This window comes from Phyllostomus hastatus, unplaced genomic scaffold (assembly GCF_019186645.2).
Source record: "Phyllostomus hastatus isolate PE091 unplaced genomic scaffold, TTU_PhHast_1.1 phas_contig_196, whole genome shotgun sequence".
Lineage (NCBI taxonomy): Eukaryota > Metazoa > Chordata > Mammalia > Chiroptera > Phyllostomidae > Phyllostomus > Phyllostomus hastatus.
In genome coordinates, this window is record NW_025333709.1 from 37,811,737 (window position 1) to 37,830,044 (window position 18,308).

Sequence of the window (18,308 nt, forward strand, 5' to 3'; positions counted from 1 at the left end):
TTGTAATAATTAATGTTTCTATGGAGATTTCTGGGCACATTATTAGACATTTTGGGATTGCTTTTCTCCTTTGTATTTCCTAGGTTAGTATTTGGGATATAATAAAAGGTAATTAATATTTTAATTCATTAACAATAAAACAGATGTTCTCAATATCTTAGTTTGAAGCTTTGTTCTCAGCATTTCATTTTGAAGCTTTGAAATATTTTTCAGTGGAAACATTCTCAATGTTTCTAACCCTACACCAGTTTTCTTATTGTGCCTTTGTTTATTAGATTTGCTCTGTGTGTGTGTGTGTGTGTGTGTGTGTGTGTGTGCATGTTTGCTGACCGACATAACAAAATAGACAATGTTGCTGAAGGATAAACATGTCCCTAGATTCATAAAACTGATTTCTAGATTGGGTACTCCTATTTTTCAAACAGTTCAGATACGCTTGGCACAAAACCCATTTGTGAGCTTGATTTTACTATTGGTAGTCATAATAAATAGTCCTTACAACTGTTTATCCTTGAAAAAATCTCTGCAAAGGTTTTGTTTTCTCCTCACAAGATTGTTAATACTCTTTTCGATCCCTAACACAATAAAATAGCAAAATAAAATTAACCAGAAAAATAATCCCCCCAAATGGAAAAATATTACACTACTTTCTTGAATTGTCCAACACTTAGAATATTGAATTTGAGAATATAAATAGCTATGGAAGAATTTTCAGTTTTCTATAAAACTTCCTACTGTGAAGCAATGAATAAGAATAAATCAACTCTTTCTATCTCCTTCAAAAAATGAAAAGTCAAAATAATATGAAACTTATAAAATAACATTAATATTCTTACAAATTAATGGAAATGTTAATTAAGTTCAGAAGCATTTTCATAATATTCTATGTTCTTTTCTTGCCAAACTCTTTCTTCAAGATTTTGAATTCTTGAACTAAATATTGTGTTAATAAAACTGATAACTTGATGCATATTTCAATATACCATTTTCATGAGAGTTACAATGAAAGTAATTTGTTTTATCTTGAAAAATAAAATTATACTATCTACATAGAGTACATTTCTGTATATCTTCAACATGTCTAAATTGGTAGAAAGCTACATTTATTCTTTTTCATAATTATAATTGTTTTGGGTATAGGCATTTAGAATTATACTTAATAAGTAGCAATTATTATTAATTTAGTTTCTAATGTTCTCATGCACCTGTACTGCAAGCATGTAGAAATTGCATAATTTCCAGATGCAATAACAAAGGTCTCATGCAATTCAAAAAGAAAAAAAAAAAGATTTTTGTCAACATTCCCTGCATCGTGAGTTGATTTCCTTTTCCTTTCCTCCATCAAGAGCCGGATCCGCAGAATGTGGAATGACACGGTCCGAAAGCAGTCAGAGTCTTCCTTCATCACTGGGGATATAAACAGTTCAGCATCACTCAACAGAGGTAATTAGAAATGCTTTTTTCATATTTATTACTTTTGTGATTACTTTAAGAAGTTCTTGAATTCAATGCTTTATTTGTAACTTCTGGCCCTTTTTGCATGTGGTAGGAATATTGCAAGGATATAAAACCTGGTTGAGTGTAGCAGTGTGTTCCATTATTCATAAGCCTTTTTTCTTTCAATCCTGAATTTTCAGGAAATCTTTTCTGAGAGGAAGTTAGAAAACAAGAACTTTCTTTTTTCTAGTCATCTGCCACTGCTATAAACTGGTGAGCTGTCAAGCCTCGCTGGAAGCAGTGAAAATGGGCAATTATGTGGCTATATAGTCTGCTAAGCATCATAGAGTTCCACATTGTCCCACACATAGTGCAATTTCATAGTCTTTGTGGAAGTACAAATACACTGTCTAATACATACTTAAGGCAACCTGTGTACTTGGGGAAAAAAGTCACATCTAAATATCTAAAAGACTTATTCAGATAATATGCAATATTTAAAGATCTAAAAGAAAAATACTTTATATGTACATATATGTATATGTTATAATTTTTTTGTGTGTATGTGCTTCAATTAAAATATTCCTAGGGCATAATTCAATATTTTTAAATGAAGTTCACTTAATGTGCTATTTTGTTTCTGTTTTGTTTATGGTTGATTTATGTTTTATTCTTTCTCTCTCTTACTCTCTTATAGTGTGTGTGGGTATGTGTGTGTGTGTGTGTGATTAGAATTAATTTTACTGCAATAAAAATGCATAGATGCATTATTTGTGGAGAACTAGAATACACTACGGTCAGTGATGGCAAATATTTAGAATACAGTATAGTTTTTTATATAGGAAGGTGGTATTTGCGTGTTTATTCCAATCACACCATCTTAAAAGAGACATTTTTGATGCATATATTCAGAAGTTACTTTTATGATCAAATTGTTATTTTTTCTTACCAAGGTATGATTATCAGTTTGTTTTAAACCTGTGTCTGTCAGCTTCTTGTTACATTTAAAAAAAATTCTACATACAAATAATTTAATGAAGTTATAGTTTATGGTGAAGAAAGATTCACATGCTCATGCTCTTAAATTACTTTTACTCAAATTGTATCTTCTTTACATAAAAGAAGTTAGGACATGTAGCATCCCAAGATGAATTTGATACAGGGATCCATGTTATATATAACCTTAATTGACTTTCATGTTGCTTTGGTAGTGATAGAGTTACAATCATCTGGTGATGATGTTAAATACTCGGCATCACTTTTGCTTAGCTAAGAACAGAATACTAATGTACCTCCGAATATGAAGAAAATATATTAAAATAAATAATTTTGTGTTTATATTTTGTTTCATTATTAATTGATTTTTATTTGCTAGAATATATTGATTTACATACTATCCGCCAAGTGAATTCTCTTTTAACATTTAGTTTTTATTTTTTATTGTTAGTTTGTATTTATTTAAATATGAATACTTTTGACAAACTTTCAAATTATAGAGAACAAATTACTTAAAAATGCTTCCAAATTTTAAGAACTAATTTACTTCCATAATGACAGGTTTTCTTTATTTTTTTAGATAATCCCATCTAGAGAAAATTTACAGTATGTTCCTAGAAAGAAAACTATCTTTATTAATATGATTTATTTTCAGAAGTAACTTGCATCTAATGATTATAGAACCCATGGAATAATTGTTATTTAAACCAAAAATGAAATAATATGATTTTAAAGATGCACTGTTGATTTGCCTGCTATGATGATGAATAAAATATATAAAATTATTTTGTCTAGCAAAATGATCTAAATTTATGTAAAAACAATAAGGTATGTAAATTTAGCAAAACCTATTTTAAATGGTTAATTTTTATGACTTTCATTTTAAGGTCAATCATATTATATAATATTGCTGAGCCCTTTTTAGATCCTTTTCAGGAATTTTATCAACTTGGAATATATAAAATGTAAATGACTTGGTCAATTTGAAATATATTTATAGAAAATAACATTTTATATTAACTGATCTATTTTTAAAATCTTTAGTTTTAAAAGATATTTCTTAAAGTTACTGAAGAAAGTATAAAATTTCTTGTGATATCTGGTAAGTCCCTGTAACGATAACTTTGGGAGAGAATTCAATTGTATTTATGATTGAAGTGTGTCCAGGCAGCCATCTGCCCCTGCAGGATGTATGTGCTTCCTTTCACCCAGTGACTTTGATGGTGGTAGACATCATAGTGATCTTGATTTCCTGAATCAATTTTCTAGCTCCCCAAGTCAGAAACTCCTCACTTTATTCTCATCTCACTATTTTTTATCTTAGATGAGTGGAATACTTTAAAATTTTATTTCTTCATATTATATCTCTGAAGATAGTCTTTAACCTCCTTCTTTAATCTTGTCTTATTTCCCAGGGTCCTATCTCCCCTGCATTCAGGCGTGTGTATCATATTTAGGTACGTGGCATCCAAGATTCACCTTTCCAGATAAACACGTCAGCCACCTCAGCCACATAATTATTCACCTCTGTTTATTCCAAAGATCATATTCTCTATTATTAAAATAAAAATGTTAGGTACTGCATCTCTACATCTTCATATATTCTAACTTCCCATTCATTCTTAGTTTCTTACAGCTAGCATTTTTTTTTAACTCAAACTCCATTTTCCTTTCTAAGTTAGTTATATTAAATCTCTTACTTTTGCCTTTAGAACAGATCTGGCCTTTGAAAACCACAACACATTGTCTAAAAATTAGTCCTATTTTCACTGCAGGTTTTCTTCCCTATTCCTACCACTGCTTAATTCAGCAAAAGAATGATTGTTTCAAATTTCTGTATGGCATATCATCTATTCTTCTAAAAAAGAAACCATCATTATCATCCTTGGGATCCATTAAGAATAAAGCATCTACCATGCAGTGCAGATTCCTTCTCAATAGTTTTTATTTAAAAAAAAGACATTTCTAATGTTCTGTTGAACAATCTCGTTGCTTTCTTATATATCAGATTAGCTGTCTACATTTCCCAACGTGATAAACTTTATTACTATTGGGATTTTACTCCTTGGAATCATAGGAGACCCTGAAAGATTATTGATCATTTTCAATTTGTGTAATCATTCTTATATATTCTCTTTGGGATTGTGTCACTTGTCATCTCATCCCCTTAAAAACTTCCATTACATCTGCCCTTAGGATATCTATACTTATGAACATGATTTCCAAATGTTTCCTATACGTTTTCAAATATATTTTCCCCTGCTAACTTGTTTGCTACTATGTTACACACTCACACAGATCCAGAACTCCGAGCCCAATACCCTAGGACTACTATCAAGTTAACTTCTCCTATGCCACTGTATACACACAGGTAGAAGGACCTTTGCAGGAGACCTAAGGTGATGCTTAAATACAGAGTTTCAAGTAAGGTTAACTCTGATTGATCCAAACCCAAGTTTTCACAAACCCCACTGTAGGGCTTATTCAGTTGTTCACTTAAATATTTACTGTTTTCACACACCTCAAAGTCATTCCTCAGTCTTCAAGCTCCTTTCAGGTCTATTGGAAATCCAATCCAAACATCTAGTAGAGCTCCAATTTTGTGGGAGAAGTAGAAACAATACATAAGTAAAGTAATCTTTCACACCTGTACCCCTACCCACAATGCCTGCTGGCCCAATCTCCTCTTGCACAGTTTAGATTAACATTGCCTCTAAAACTTGAGTTTGACCCACACATCAATCATTTGCTGAGAAATTTCTCTGGTCATTTAATTAATTGTTAAATAAATATACTTTTTTGTAGATCTATGTAGAAATTGGGAGATTTTCTAAAATTAGAATTTATTAGGCTTTTTTTCATCATGAATAAAGTAATTGCAACACCCATTTTTTATTGTTAGCTGAATTGACGTCAGAAATTTCAGTATGAAATTAAGTTTTCCTAAGTAGCTGCTATCAGTACATTATGGATGTGTGAATTACAAAAAGGTGCTCCCACGTCCACCACAGTGTGGATTTATTGCAAAAACATGCCCCACCTGTGTAGCAGATTTAGCAAAAAGGTGTTTCTTCTTTTGGAACAGTGGCTTGGCGAGCGTCGTGGGCTTTTATTTCCCCTGCCTCTCATTGTCCATCTCATCAGCCTCCCACACAATGCAGCGTAGATTTTTATACATGGCAAGCTGACTGCTAACTCTGTACTTATTTAAGCCAGATCTAGGTGTTCTGTGGCAGAAGACTGATCTGTAGAGGTGCAGCACTTATTTATTAATGCTAATGCATTCTCCTATGGAGGTTCAGAGTCGTATTAATCTGTACCTACATTCTCAGTAAATACATGTAATCAGTAAACTTATGATGTCTTTTGGCAATCTTTTCATAAATTTTAAGGGTAAATTCAGACTCAGTGGCACATTACCTACTGAAAAATGATCTCCCTTGTTAGAAACATAGTAAATAAAAAGGAGAAAGATGCCATCAAATAGACATTTGAAAGTAGTTGACTTATGTACAATAGTTTTGATAATGGAGTTTAACCCAGAGATTTCAGTAAACTGCTTAACTTCTCAATAGCCATACACTGGGGATATAAATAATTCCCACTTCAGGGGCACCTTGAGGGCACTAAGTCAGTTAATGTGTGTTAATTGGTTACAACAGTGCCTGGAACATAAACCTTATTGTTATTATTTTACTCAGAAGTTTTTTATATTTTCTACAAATGGAAACTGGTTCTTGCCAGTGTTCTCAAGTAATCAGATGTTAAAATTTATCATTCAGTACTGAAGGTTTCCTTTCCTTTTTTTTATTTTCTAGTAATAGGTAGGATGAATGAGATTGTTGCATGAATACCAAGTAAAATAAATAATTTACCTAAAGTGTTGCTACCCTTGATGGTAACAAAAAGATCCGAACTAATAAAGTCAAATTGTCTCTTCTAAATCAGAAGTTAATCATCTGCCTTAGTTATACTTTTCACTTCTGATTTGTGACCCTGTGGTAGCACTTAGGAAATACAGGTAAAATATTTCTTCTCCCTGCCTTAGATAATGATATAAGCGAGCACTGTCTTCCGCTCTTTCGTTCAGGCCTTATCCTGCCCCCCAGAACACTAGTTCTATTCAGACAGCCCTGCTGAATAACTGGTTCTATAGTGGAGCCGAGCTGTGACTCATTCCCATTTTAAACTCTAAGCCTGTATTGTCTTTCCCAGCGGGCTGGTCACTGAGACAGAAGAAACTCCACAATACATCACCTGCCACCTCATTAATATTCAAGCTACTAAGCATATTTTGTTTTTTATGTTTTTGAGGAAAAATGCAAATGAAAACATATAAGTGGTGTTTTACTATAATTAATGATTTCTGTAAATTAAAGCTACTAGGGCGAAGCACTCCTCATTCACTGTACTTTATTAATGTCAGTAAATACAGTTTGGCTCATATGCATGAAATATGTTATATGGCCCCAAAGCCTTGCTGTTAGGAAGGATTGCAAAATCACTGTTTGTAAATATTAACCAGATCCTAATAGAATCAGACACCTATTTGTGAAACTTTTAACAACAGTTAATGATGTGCCTAAGAGTCCTTGCAGAGCTAACTAATCAGAGTGGCCTCTATAATGAATTACTTTTTGTTATAAGCAGGCACTATGAAGATTTGAGTGCAAATATAGGATGTTATAGCATATATAAATATTTTTTGAGATTTGCCATTATATTTATGCCAAGTGTTATTTTATCTTTATATTTTTTATTCATAACTGAGGCAACAGAACTGTTAATTTCTTTCCTTTGTACATGTTACCAGTAAAGAGAGTGAGAAATGTACAATAAGAAAATCTGCATTAGGAAAATCATTTCAACAGCACAAGAGCAAAATAGCTACAGATTTTAAGTGAGATTCTGTGTCAAATAGATAACTAAACAATGCTCTTAATATCCTGATTTTTAACTCAAGGAGACTGAATAATTTTCACAATTAACTCTCCTTTAAAAAATGAAAAATATTAAATGTTGATTTCTAATCAGTCAGAGGCAAATGTTCTTGCTGTAAACTGTTAGCAGGAACTGAAAAATAAAAAGTGTTAAATGCTTACCCAGTGAGACCTTTTGGTGCTTTGCTTTTAATTTTCTCTTTGATAAGAATTCTTCAAAGCATCCAGCCTCTCATAGCCAGCTATGCAATAGTGAGAATTATTATTGGTATTGTTACTATTATGTCTTTCATAGACCTTTTCACAAAGAGAATTCTTTATCTATGTAGATTTCTTATTTTATGGTTTATTATATTTTTGCCTTATATAATTGGAAGTATTTCTTACCTCTTCAACATCAAACAGCTATAATGAAATACCACTTAGTTTTGAAATATTACTGTTGTTTCATATAAGTTGCTAATCATGTAATAATTTTAAAATATTATCTCTTTTAGAGCTTAATGTGAATACTCCAACCTATCATCAGAAATTGCTGGTATTCTTTTCTCTGATAGAATACAATTGCCCCTTTATAGTTTTTGATAAATTTGGGATTTCTCCTTTGGTGTGCATAGCCATCACTTATCTATTGCACACTGTTAATTATTCATTATTGTCTTTATGTCTATAAAGAAGCTGTTTTTTTTTTTTTAATAACTTGTCTAAGACAAGATGGCAAAGTCTAGATTCCAAACCAGGTTTTCTGACCACAAAGCCCTACTCATGATAACAAAAATTTTCATTATTTTCTTTTAACTGTTTTTCATGAATCTTGCTCAAGCTTAGAATAAAGACATTTTTCCAAGATTATTTCAAAATGATTTTTGAAATATATTCAGCTTGCATGAATATAAGATATTCTTAAGAGCATAATTATTCATACATTTACTTCTTATTTTCCTTCTACTTAATTATTTTCTAAGTATAATTCTTTAGTGTGGGTTTATCCAAATCATTTAAAGAAAGAAAAACTTTAAAATACTGTGGATATATCAATTCACAGTCAGGGCACACACCTTGGTTGTAGGCCAGGTCCCCAGTAGGGGGCATGGGAGAGGCAACCACAAATTGATGTGTCTCTCCCTTTTTTCTCCCTCCCTTCCCCACTCTCCCTCCCTTCACCATCTCTCTAAAAATAAATAAATAAATCTTTAAAAAAATAAAATACTTGAGAAAAAATACTGTGGATCTATGGGGGATGATTGGCCAATACATATGACTTTTACAAAACTATTTGATGTGGAAGATGCTAAAGTTCAATGGTAACACTTAGGTTGCAAGAAGAATTTTATAATCATTCTTCTTTCCTGGAAGCACTCAAGGTATTTTATTGGTAGAATCCCTTTATATTAATTTGTAATTTCTTATATTTCAGTAAAAGAATGAGCATTTTAGTTGGGAAAAAGATTCTGTTAATAAATCAGGCAAATAACTTCAGCCTATAATCACTTAGTAATAGAACCAAATATGTAACTTTTCCCCAGATCTTTGTACTCCTGAACTTGATAGTCCTTGAAATTGTGTTCTCTGTCAGGACAACAGAGCAATGCCTAGAGCAAGTAAAAAATCTATTTGAGCTGACTTCAAATAGACAGTGAGAATGTTATACACTCAACTTCTTATTACATGTGTGTGCTAACTTGGTTTTAACAAAACTGAAAAATCTTATAATTCAAAATCTAAAAACAAGCAAAACTTACCCATACCCCTCATCTGAAAAATATTCCTACTCTATTATAAACATAAAAGTTGTGATGATATAATAAGCAATATATAATAGTTAACTAACAGAATGGTCACTTTTCAGATTATTATTCTAAGAAATAGATCATATTAACTTACATCTGATATTTTGAAAGTGCATAGAAATTAATTCAATTACATGAAAAATTAACATGTGGAAGGGGAAGCTACATTTGGCAAGAATATTATCTACATTTAGAAGAAAAGATAAATTGTTATTACAAATAATTATGTGGTATCCGGTTAAAATACACAGTGTTGAATTGTATACAAAGGTTTCCATTTCACGTAGCTCAACTTTATTATACTTCATGCTAGTTAAAAGTAAGTGTTTAGTCCTGACCCCATAGCTCTGTTGGTTAGATGATCATCCCAACACACCAAGTTTGTGGGTTTGCTCCCGGTCAGGGCACATACAAGAAGCAGCCAATGAATGCATAAATAGGTGGAACAAAAAACTGACGTTTCTCCCTCTCCATGGCTCCTCCTCCTCTTTCTAAAAATACATTAAAAGTAAGTGCTTATATGATAAGTTCTCCCACAATTTTCACAATAGGCTTTCTTTATAATTTATCATTATAAGGAATGACGGTGCTTTAAGAACTAAGACATTGACAAAAAGTAATTTCCAGCCCCAGAAAACAACTGGTGAATTAAGAAAGATTTGAGAGGATATACAGATTGAAGGGAGATAGTTAATCTTGATATAGAAAAGTAGAAACAATATAATTTTCCTGAAACAGCCTCAGTCTAAAAACAGATTTGATTATGATTATGATGTAAGTCTTCTCTGAACAGCATTGTCAAGAATATCTTTATTCACAGGAGCCTTTTTAAATTCTTACCTACTTTGCTCAGACCTACTTTTTTCAAATGTAGGTGCCAAATTTAAAATTCAGGTTTTAGCCAGAATAGATCTTCCTCATGTATGCTCAAGTAATTGGCACAATATCAGAAAGCATGCTAACATAGGGCAGAGAATAATATGAAAAGTCATGTTTTCTTCACATTGGTAAATTATTTTATACTGTTAGAGAGTTATTATACTTCTCTTTGTTTTAAGTTTTATTTTACTCAGCAAAAATGCAGAAGCAATGTGGGATTTACAAATAAATATAGCTGTGGATTGACTATGTACCAAATACTACATACTATATTCTTCCTAAAAATGACTGTGATTTACTGCTGTACTGCCTGTGGTGAAGCAAACTTGGTCTGCTTGGTTTGGGTTCAGTATTTTTTGTTTTGAATTAGACCGATATATTCAAAATGTCCAAATTAATAGCACATGGAAATACATGCATTTGACCATAAAAGATGACTTTTCAAGATGAATAACTGTATAATATAGGTCATCATTTCTTCTGTAGACTAACTACATCCTCTATTCTGAAGCAATGATTTACCAAGAAATTTGTGTTCCAGTTCTAGTCGTGTTGGCTTGAGCAGTCAGAAAATTCAAAGCAGAAAATTTTAACTGCTTTGCTTTCAGCTAATTATGCAAAATACAACAATGGCTATAAATGGCACCAATTCATCTGCAACACAATCATGTTGCATTTCATGGCAACAAAATATCTAATAATAAAATATAAAAATAATAATGTAAAGCTTTTAGAAGAAAATACTTTAGATTTAGTTAAAGGAGTTCTCAGCCCTGGCTGGTGTAGCTCAGTGGATTGAGTGCGGGCTGCGAACCAAAATGTCACAGGTTCGATTCCCAGTCAGGGTACATGCCTGGGTTGCAGGCCACGGCCCCCAGCAACCGCACATTGATGTTTCTCTCTCTCTCTCTCTTTCTCCCTCCCTTCCCTCTCTAAAAATAAATAAATAAAATCTTTAAAAAAAAAGGAGTTCTCAAAAACAAAATAAAATTCATACCTAAAAGAACAAGTTTCTTTATCCAAGAACCTTATCTAAGGTTCTTTTCTCAAAATTTAAAACCCACTCATAACAGGTGAAATATTGGGAGAAGGCATAAGCTACACACAATGACCAACAAAGTGTTAGTACCTGAATTGCATAAAGAATGTCTAAAACTCAGTAAATAAAATTCACCAACTTGATATATACATATATGTGGGAAAAAGATAAAAACAGGCAATTCATGGAATAAGAAACCCTTATTGCCAATAAAAAGGTGAAAAATTACCCATCTCTCTGGCAATCAGGGAAATGTAACATGTAACACTGTCAAACTGGCAAACACGTCAGCCCATCAGCACTGAGTCCCGGCCACAGTTAGGGAAACATACATTACTCATGGACATGTGAACTGGCACAAGTATATTTGGCAGCATTTGACAATATGTAGTACATTGAAAATGTGGACAGCATATCACCCAGTCATTTAATTTCTTAGTACAGTATCTATTATAGAAAAATGCATGTGTCTGGACAGAAAAACATACATAAAGGCAGTTAATGCAGAAAAAGGGGGAGTAAACTAGGTAATCTAGGATTCACAACTCTAAATCTTTTAATTTATATATTAAAATGGAGGGATTACTTCTGCACTAAGAATGTTTCATTTGTTATTGAACTAACAATAATCCAATATGTACTCTGGAGAAAACATGTCATTGAAATCCATATTAATAGATTCCCAGTGAATGAATTAGCTATTAAAAGAACCTAAAGTATCTCAGAACCATTTGAAAGAAATTTAATAGGCAGGTTGATTAAACTTTAATAGCAAACTTGTTGGCTATTAAAAGTACACAGTGTGATAAATCAAGATGTCAGCTCTTCAATTTATGACTTTAGAAAAAAATGATGAAAGAGTCATTGGCTTTCAAGAGAATATTTCTTCCCTGACACTTTGTAATTTCATTGATTGTCTGAACACAAAGAGTAAAAAAAAGTATGAAATTATGGTGTCTGTGGTTTTTAAAGTTACTTCATTTAAGTATAGCATTCAGGTTCTGTTCATGTTGTTATTATAAACAGCTGGGTCTTTATTCACATGGCTGTCTCTGCTGTATAAAGCCACCTTTGAAATGGATCAATCATTGCCTGAACTGTCTTTCCATAGATTATGTGTTGATATTGTTTTGTTAGACAGAAAAGGAAAAAAAAATAGGCAACAACATACTTAAAATAGGAAAGGCCTAGTGAATCAGTTCTTCATAGTTCTGGAAGCCTTTTTTACATATTTACATTTCTTTTATTTATTTATGTTATATAACTTATATAACACATATACCTAATGCATTTTACATACAATTGCGACAGTTTCATAATTTCATAGATGCTATCTCCTGGTAAAATGCCCCTTGTGTTACAGTGAATTAGTATTTTATTTCTATAGAAAACACTAAAAACACTATCACTAGTGACTCTACAATGTGGGCCAAAGGAGGTTTGCAGTTTTTTGTGTGGAAAGTAATACAACACATAAATAATACAAGAAAGAACTCTGTTTCACATCGCACCTGTGAAACAACTCTTGCCCCACCCTGTATTTACTTGCACAAGATGAAGTCTCCACTGTGGACCAAAATTAAGGTGTGAAAACCAAAGGGGAGGCATTGATCAATAATAACTCTGCTTTATCTGTAACTCTTAATTTATGTATATCAGCCAGTGTATATCATGGAGATGACTTTGTAAATGAAAAAATATGTCAAATCAAGGGAGAGAGAACCATCTCTCTCCCAAGGGAGAGCAAATGGAATGGGGGAGGAAGTATATTATGAGGTATATTAAGGAAGAAAGAACTATCTGGTTAAAAGTGTTTTACTGAGATAAAATAAAGAGAACATCTACCATCCTATATATTTATAACTTACAAGAATTTGAAAATTGAGGTATATTGGTACGGGACTGCTCAAGAATGGTTGTATTAATTTGGTTCATTAGATCACCATGGTCTTGAAATACAGAGTTTTGCCCATTCAATATGATCAATAAGAATGTAAGTACATTTTTTAAAATATAGTACATTTTTAAAGAGAAGTATGTGAGACAGAGCAGAATGACAATTCAAGTTATTTTAAGAGCTTTGCAGTACACTCTTGTTAGCCTGCTGTCAGGAAGAAACGTTGTTTGAATTATGTTTCTGAGTGATATAATACAGATTCAAGTGGGATCCAACTGTCAGCTTTTTTCAGATCTGTTCTTTACTTCATGATTTCAAAGCACACTGATCTGCCTTGGATCATTTTTTTCCAGTCCTCAATTATATGCATCACACTGAACTGGCCTAGACAGTACTGTCATTCAGAGCCTTCCAATGTCAAAACACCTATTTTATTTTCATGCAGAAAGACATATAACAGTGTTGTGGTAAAACTGTACATTCAAAAAGAACATAGTCATTATTACTCCATATAAATTTCTCTCATTGAAAAACATTTATATCAGACCTGGCTGGTGTGGCTGAGTGGATTGACTGCCAGCCTGTGAACCAAAGAGTCGTCTGTTCGATTCCCAGTCAGGACACATGTCTGGGCTGAGGGCCAGATCATCCCCAGTAGGGGGTGGGTAAGAGAGGCAACCATACATTGTTGTTTCTCTCCCACTTATCCTCCTTTCCTCTGTCTCTAAAAGTAAATAAATAAAATATTTTTTAAAAGAAAGCCGTTTATATCAGCCTCCATCTTCAGGTATAAATACATAAAAAGAAAAAGACTCTTTTTAAAATGAGTATGATTTTACACTTAATCTTTTTTCAGTAGCTTTAGGGTCTGACTTTCAAGTAATTGTCAGAAAAACATTCCTAAGTTTTCATATTAAATATGAAAACCTTATTTGCTTTGTATCACACTTTCATCAGAAATAAAGAATTTGTGGTTTGGCTTTTTGTCGACTGCTTTGGTAGTGATTCACATATAATGCAATTCAATGCTAATTCCTTTTCTATGGAGCTAACCCTTGGTTCCTATGGCTAATAAGCAGGTATTACTAGACTACAGCCAGGATTTAGTGAGTCACATCATTAAGGAAAGACTATTTTTACATATCTACTTCGAGCTTTTCACTTTCTGTCTCTTTTCCCAATTGGAGCTTTTTATTTTGATTCATTGTTTTCCCCTCTATTTATTAACTGCATTTAGTATTGACTGTTTATTTCTGCTTTAAAAGTTTCACTATCGTAGGACCTAGTATAATGTTAGAAGAAAATAAATCTCATTAGGAATTACACAATAGACACTCTTAAAAATGTGCTCGAAGTATAAAACTACTCATAGTTGATAAAATGACTCTGTTTTAGTTCCATATTTTCTTGATGCCATAGATTTCACAGTAAGATTTTTCATTAATTAAGCAGATACATATTGAGCTATAGCAACTATTCTAGACGCTTGGAATGGAACAATGAAAAAACCCCACATACTCCCTGTTTTCCTGGGGCTTACATTCTAGTGAAATTTGCACATAAATATTCTTTCACAGTGTAGAATTGTAACTTCTTTCCTCTCCATCCACAGCATCAGTTTATTTGTGTCTTCACACAGACCAAACAGTACACTTAACTTTGCACCTGAAAAACAGTGACAGGTGGCCTATAAACAATGATCCTGGAAGTCATCAGCAATTTCACAGCTACTAGAAGGAAAGTTTTCAAATCAGAAGTTAGTTGGAGGGAAGCAGAATAGATAGGATGGACAGAACCTGGGAAAACAGCATCAGTATTCAAAGAGACCTGAGTAAACTGGGCAAACAACCAGAGACAAATACAATGGACTCTAGCAGTCAAGTGAAATGCAGTGTAGCTCAAAAGAAAAGTCAAAAGTAACTACACATAAAAGGTAGCAGAAGACAGGTTCTTTACAAATTTGGGGATAAAAGATGTGAGCATTGGCAACAAGCTGTTTAGTTTTCAACACAGTGATTGCTACCTTTCGAGGTATAATTGAAATGCTTAAAGGTGAATAGGGAGTGTAGGAACCATGTGGTAATAACTCCTAGGAAAATTGTGCTTGTTTTGGAGAGTAACAGAATGAATGATCTCTTTAAGACACTGCAAGCCTTGGTGTCCAGGAAAAACATGCAAAAGAACTGACTTCTTTCAACAAGTGAATCAAATGAATAATTGGTTGGTTACTGGCTCATTATCTTTCTTTAGAACCATCCAACCCCATAGAGCTTTTCCATAACTATACCCCTCGCAAAGCAATAATCACCAAACTTAACATTCTACTTTGGATTTCCTGTTACTGAGCCCTCACTTGAATTATAACCCTCCATATTCAGGACTAAAGTTAGTTCAGTAACCTTGATTGCATTGGTTTCAAATAGTGCATGGTATATAATAGTGAGTGATAGTTAAAAGAAAGTATGATTATTTTTCTACTAGAAAAAGGTCCTCAATATCAAGGATAAAGAGCACAAGGTTTCACTAAATTTTCACTTAATTAACTGATTCTGGGTAGTACCTAGATCTGAGGAAGCACACATCAGAAGCCATGTTGCCGAGACTGAATATTGTCCCGTTCTGTCAACGTTGTGTCATAGCTCAGTTGTGTGCCCATAGTGTTTCTGCTGTTGTTGCTGGCCTTTCCGCCTTACCAGGGACTGGTCATAAATACAATGAATTTTACAACTCCATCTTCCTATGGTTCTACAAAATAGGAAGGTCACTTGAATAAAACATCTTCAGATCATGTTTGGAAAAAAACTGTCTTCCTACATTAATAGTTTCACAGATAAAAGTACTTTAAAGTACATCCCTGGACTTTTTTTAAAGTTAGAAAAATCTGAAAATGAATTTTATGCTGGAAAAAATATAACCAGCTGGGTTCTCTAGGAAAATGTTGATAGCTTCACTATGATTTTATTATTCCATTTTGGTGTGATTATATTTTTCTGTTGTTGTTGTTCTGCTATTCTTAGATTTTTATAAATCGAATGATAAACAAAAACCAAAGTATTAAGTCACCAGCTTCTTGCTTTTGCTTGGTTCATCACAACTGAATGCTTTCCTTATTCTAAAGCACAGATTATCATCTTTTTAAAATGTCTTTATACTTTATTTATTTTTATTGAAGTACAATTGATATAATGACATTATATTAGTTATAGGAGTGCAAAATTATGATTCCATATTTAATTTGCAAGATGGTCACACCAATGAGTATGGTAAACACCTGTCACCATATGTAGTTACAAAGTTTCTTGTAATGAGAACACTTAAGCAGATCACCTTCCTTTACATCAGCATGAGAAAAATGTATATAAAACAAAGGAATTTTTTATTTTTAAACTGTATAAAGCAAAGGGGGAAAGTAGCCTGCAATCTTCTCAGCCTACTGTTTGTTTTCCAATTAGTTCCAATGAAATAATGTGTAGTAATGAAGAGAAATATATAGAGATGTGGATACAAATCCCAGCCACAAAGATTTTACCCCTTCTTTAGATCTGTGACAGATTGTAAAGAATATGAACTATTTTATATTTTTAAGGTTTCCCCTAGTTCATATTGTTACTTCTATCTTCTATTGTTACTTCATTTTCTATTAAAATGCTTAATTTTAGAAAGTAATGATTTGTATTAGAAAATAACAAATAAAATATTTTAAAAAAGAAAATAACTTTCCTTTTTACTTGAAAAATAGACTAGACTAATAAATATGTAGTAGCAGGTATAACTTATACATAATTTGCTTTTTAAAAATTTTGTGCAGACCAAATCCTATATCTAACAATTAATCTGAATTTTCAATATACATGTTTAAGATTTATAATATTCCATTTCTTAAGTGAAAGGCACTATAGCCAACTATTTTTTAGCTTTTCTTATTAATTTTTATATATTTAATTTGCTAATGGGAAATAATATCCTGTTATATCCATTACATGATAAATTGATGATCTTCCTTTGCAATGTATAAAAGTACTGTACAATATCAGCCAACAGTCATCAGCACATATTGAAAATGTCGATTCTAGTTCTATGCTCATTCTTGTCAGATGTATAAGATGAAAACACGTTTTCTTTTTTCCTGAACAAACTGAAACTTCCCAGTTCTAAATATCTGACAAGCTATATTGTCCTTTAAATGAAGAGGTGTTAACTACACAGGTTGGAGGTTAAAATATTTGTTATTTGGCTGAGAATTTACCATATAGCAAAGAGCTATGATTTCAACACTTTATTACTCCCAGGCCAAATTTTTTTCTTCTCATTTGTTTAACATACTCTACAAGTGATTAAATATTTATTGATTTATTCAATATCAATTACATTTTCCTTTGAGATCATTGTGGATTCACTGGCAGTCATATGAAATAATGCAAAGATCATCTACCTTTTACTGGGTTTCCCTAAAAAATATCTTATAAAACTATACTACAATATTACAACCCAGATATTAACATTACTATAACCCTCCAATCTGATTCAGATTTCTTCAGTTTTTTTTTTATATTTATCTGTATTTGTGTGTATGTTTAATTCTATTGCAAGAGTACATTTTTGTAATATACGAAGTCTGTCCAGAAGGTATCCAGTCATGTAATATGAAAAGAGACATTTATTGAAGATGATACAAAAAACATTGTACATAGAACAACGATGCCTCAGTCCCCTTCAAAGTAGGTACCCTGGGACCTCAAACAGTTCCACTTGCCATCAGCTACCCTGACATATTTTCCTGAATCTCACTGATATTCCAAAATCTCTTCCCTCTCAAAGGTGATTTTAATTTTGGAAAAAGTCAGAAGTTGCAGGGCACCAAATCTGGGCTGTAGGGGGGCTGAGCCATCTGAGTGACTCTATGTTTCACCGAAAAACTCTGCATGAGACATGATGCATGAGTGTTGTCATGATGAAGCTGCCAATCACCAGCTTCATAGCTGCAGCCTTCCGAATCATCCAGATCGTTTCTGTGGAAGAATGTTCAAGCTTAACACAAAATCTGATGCAGGTTCATTGCTCTACTTGCTCAGTCATTTTGAATATGATGGCCACACAGTATATGTGGGCACTCAACAGTGTCTAGTGCCCCCACTGAAAAGTACAGTGAAGTTGTCATTGTTCAGGCATGCTCATTCCAGTCCACTCTTCTTGGCTGCCAGGTTACATCGATGTCACACAAACTGTTTTCAGTATATTAACAATGGCTGGACTTTTTCCAGACAGACCTTGTATGCCACCAAAATCAAGATCCAGAGTAGTTCCAATCACCACAAGGATGCCTCATGCTG

The 18,308-nt window shown here is 32.7% G+C and overlaps 1 protein-coding gene across 13 annotated transcripts in view; it reads left to right on the forward strand.

Annotated features, from left to right (window-relative positions):
* ADGRL3 (adhesion G protein-coupled receptor L3) overlaps positions 1 to 18,308 on the forward strand; it is a 761,150-nt gene that overhangs the window by 729,027 nt on the left and 13,815 nt on the right. For all 13 annotated transcript variants that reach the window (XM_045834530.1, XM_045834518.1, XM_045834519.1 and 10 more), the window contains one exon: positions 1,347 to 1,443. In XM_045834530.1, coding sequence (XP_045690486.1) covers positions 1,347 to 1,443 — 97 coding nt within the window. The remainder of the gene's footprint in view (positions 1 to 1,346; positions 1,444 to 18,308) is intronic.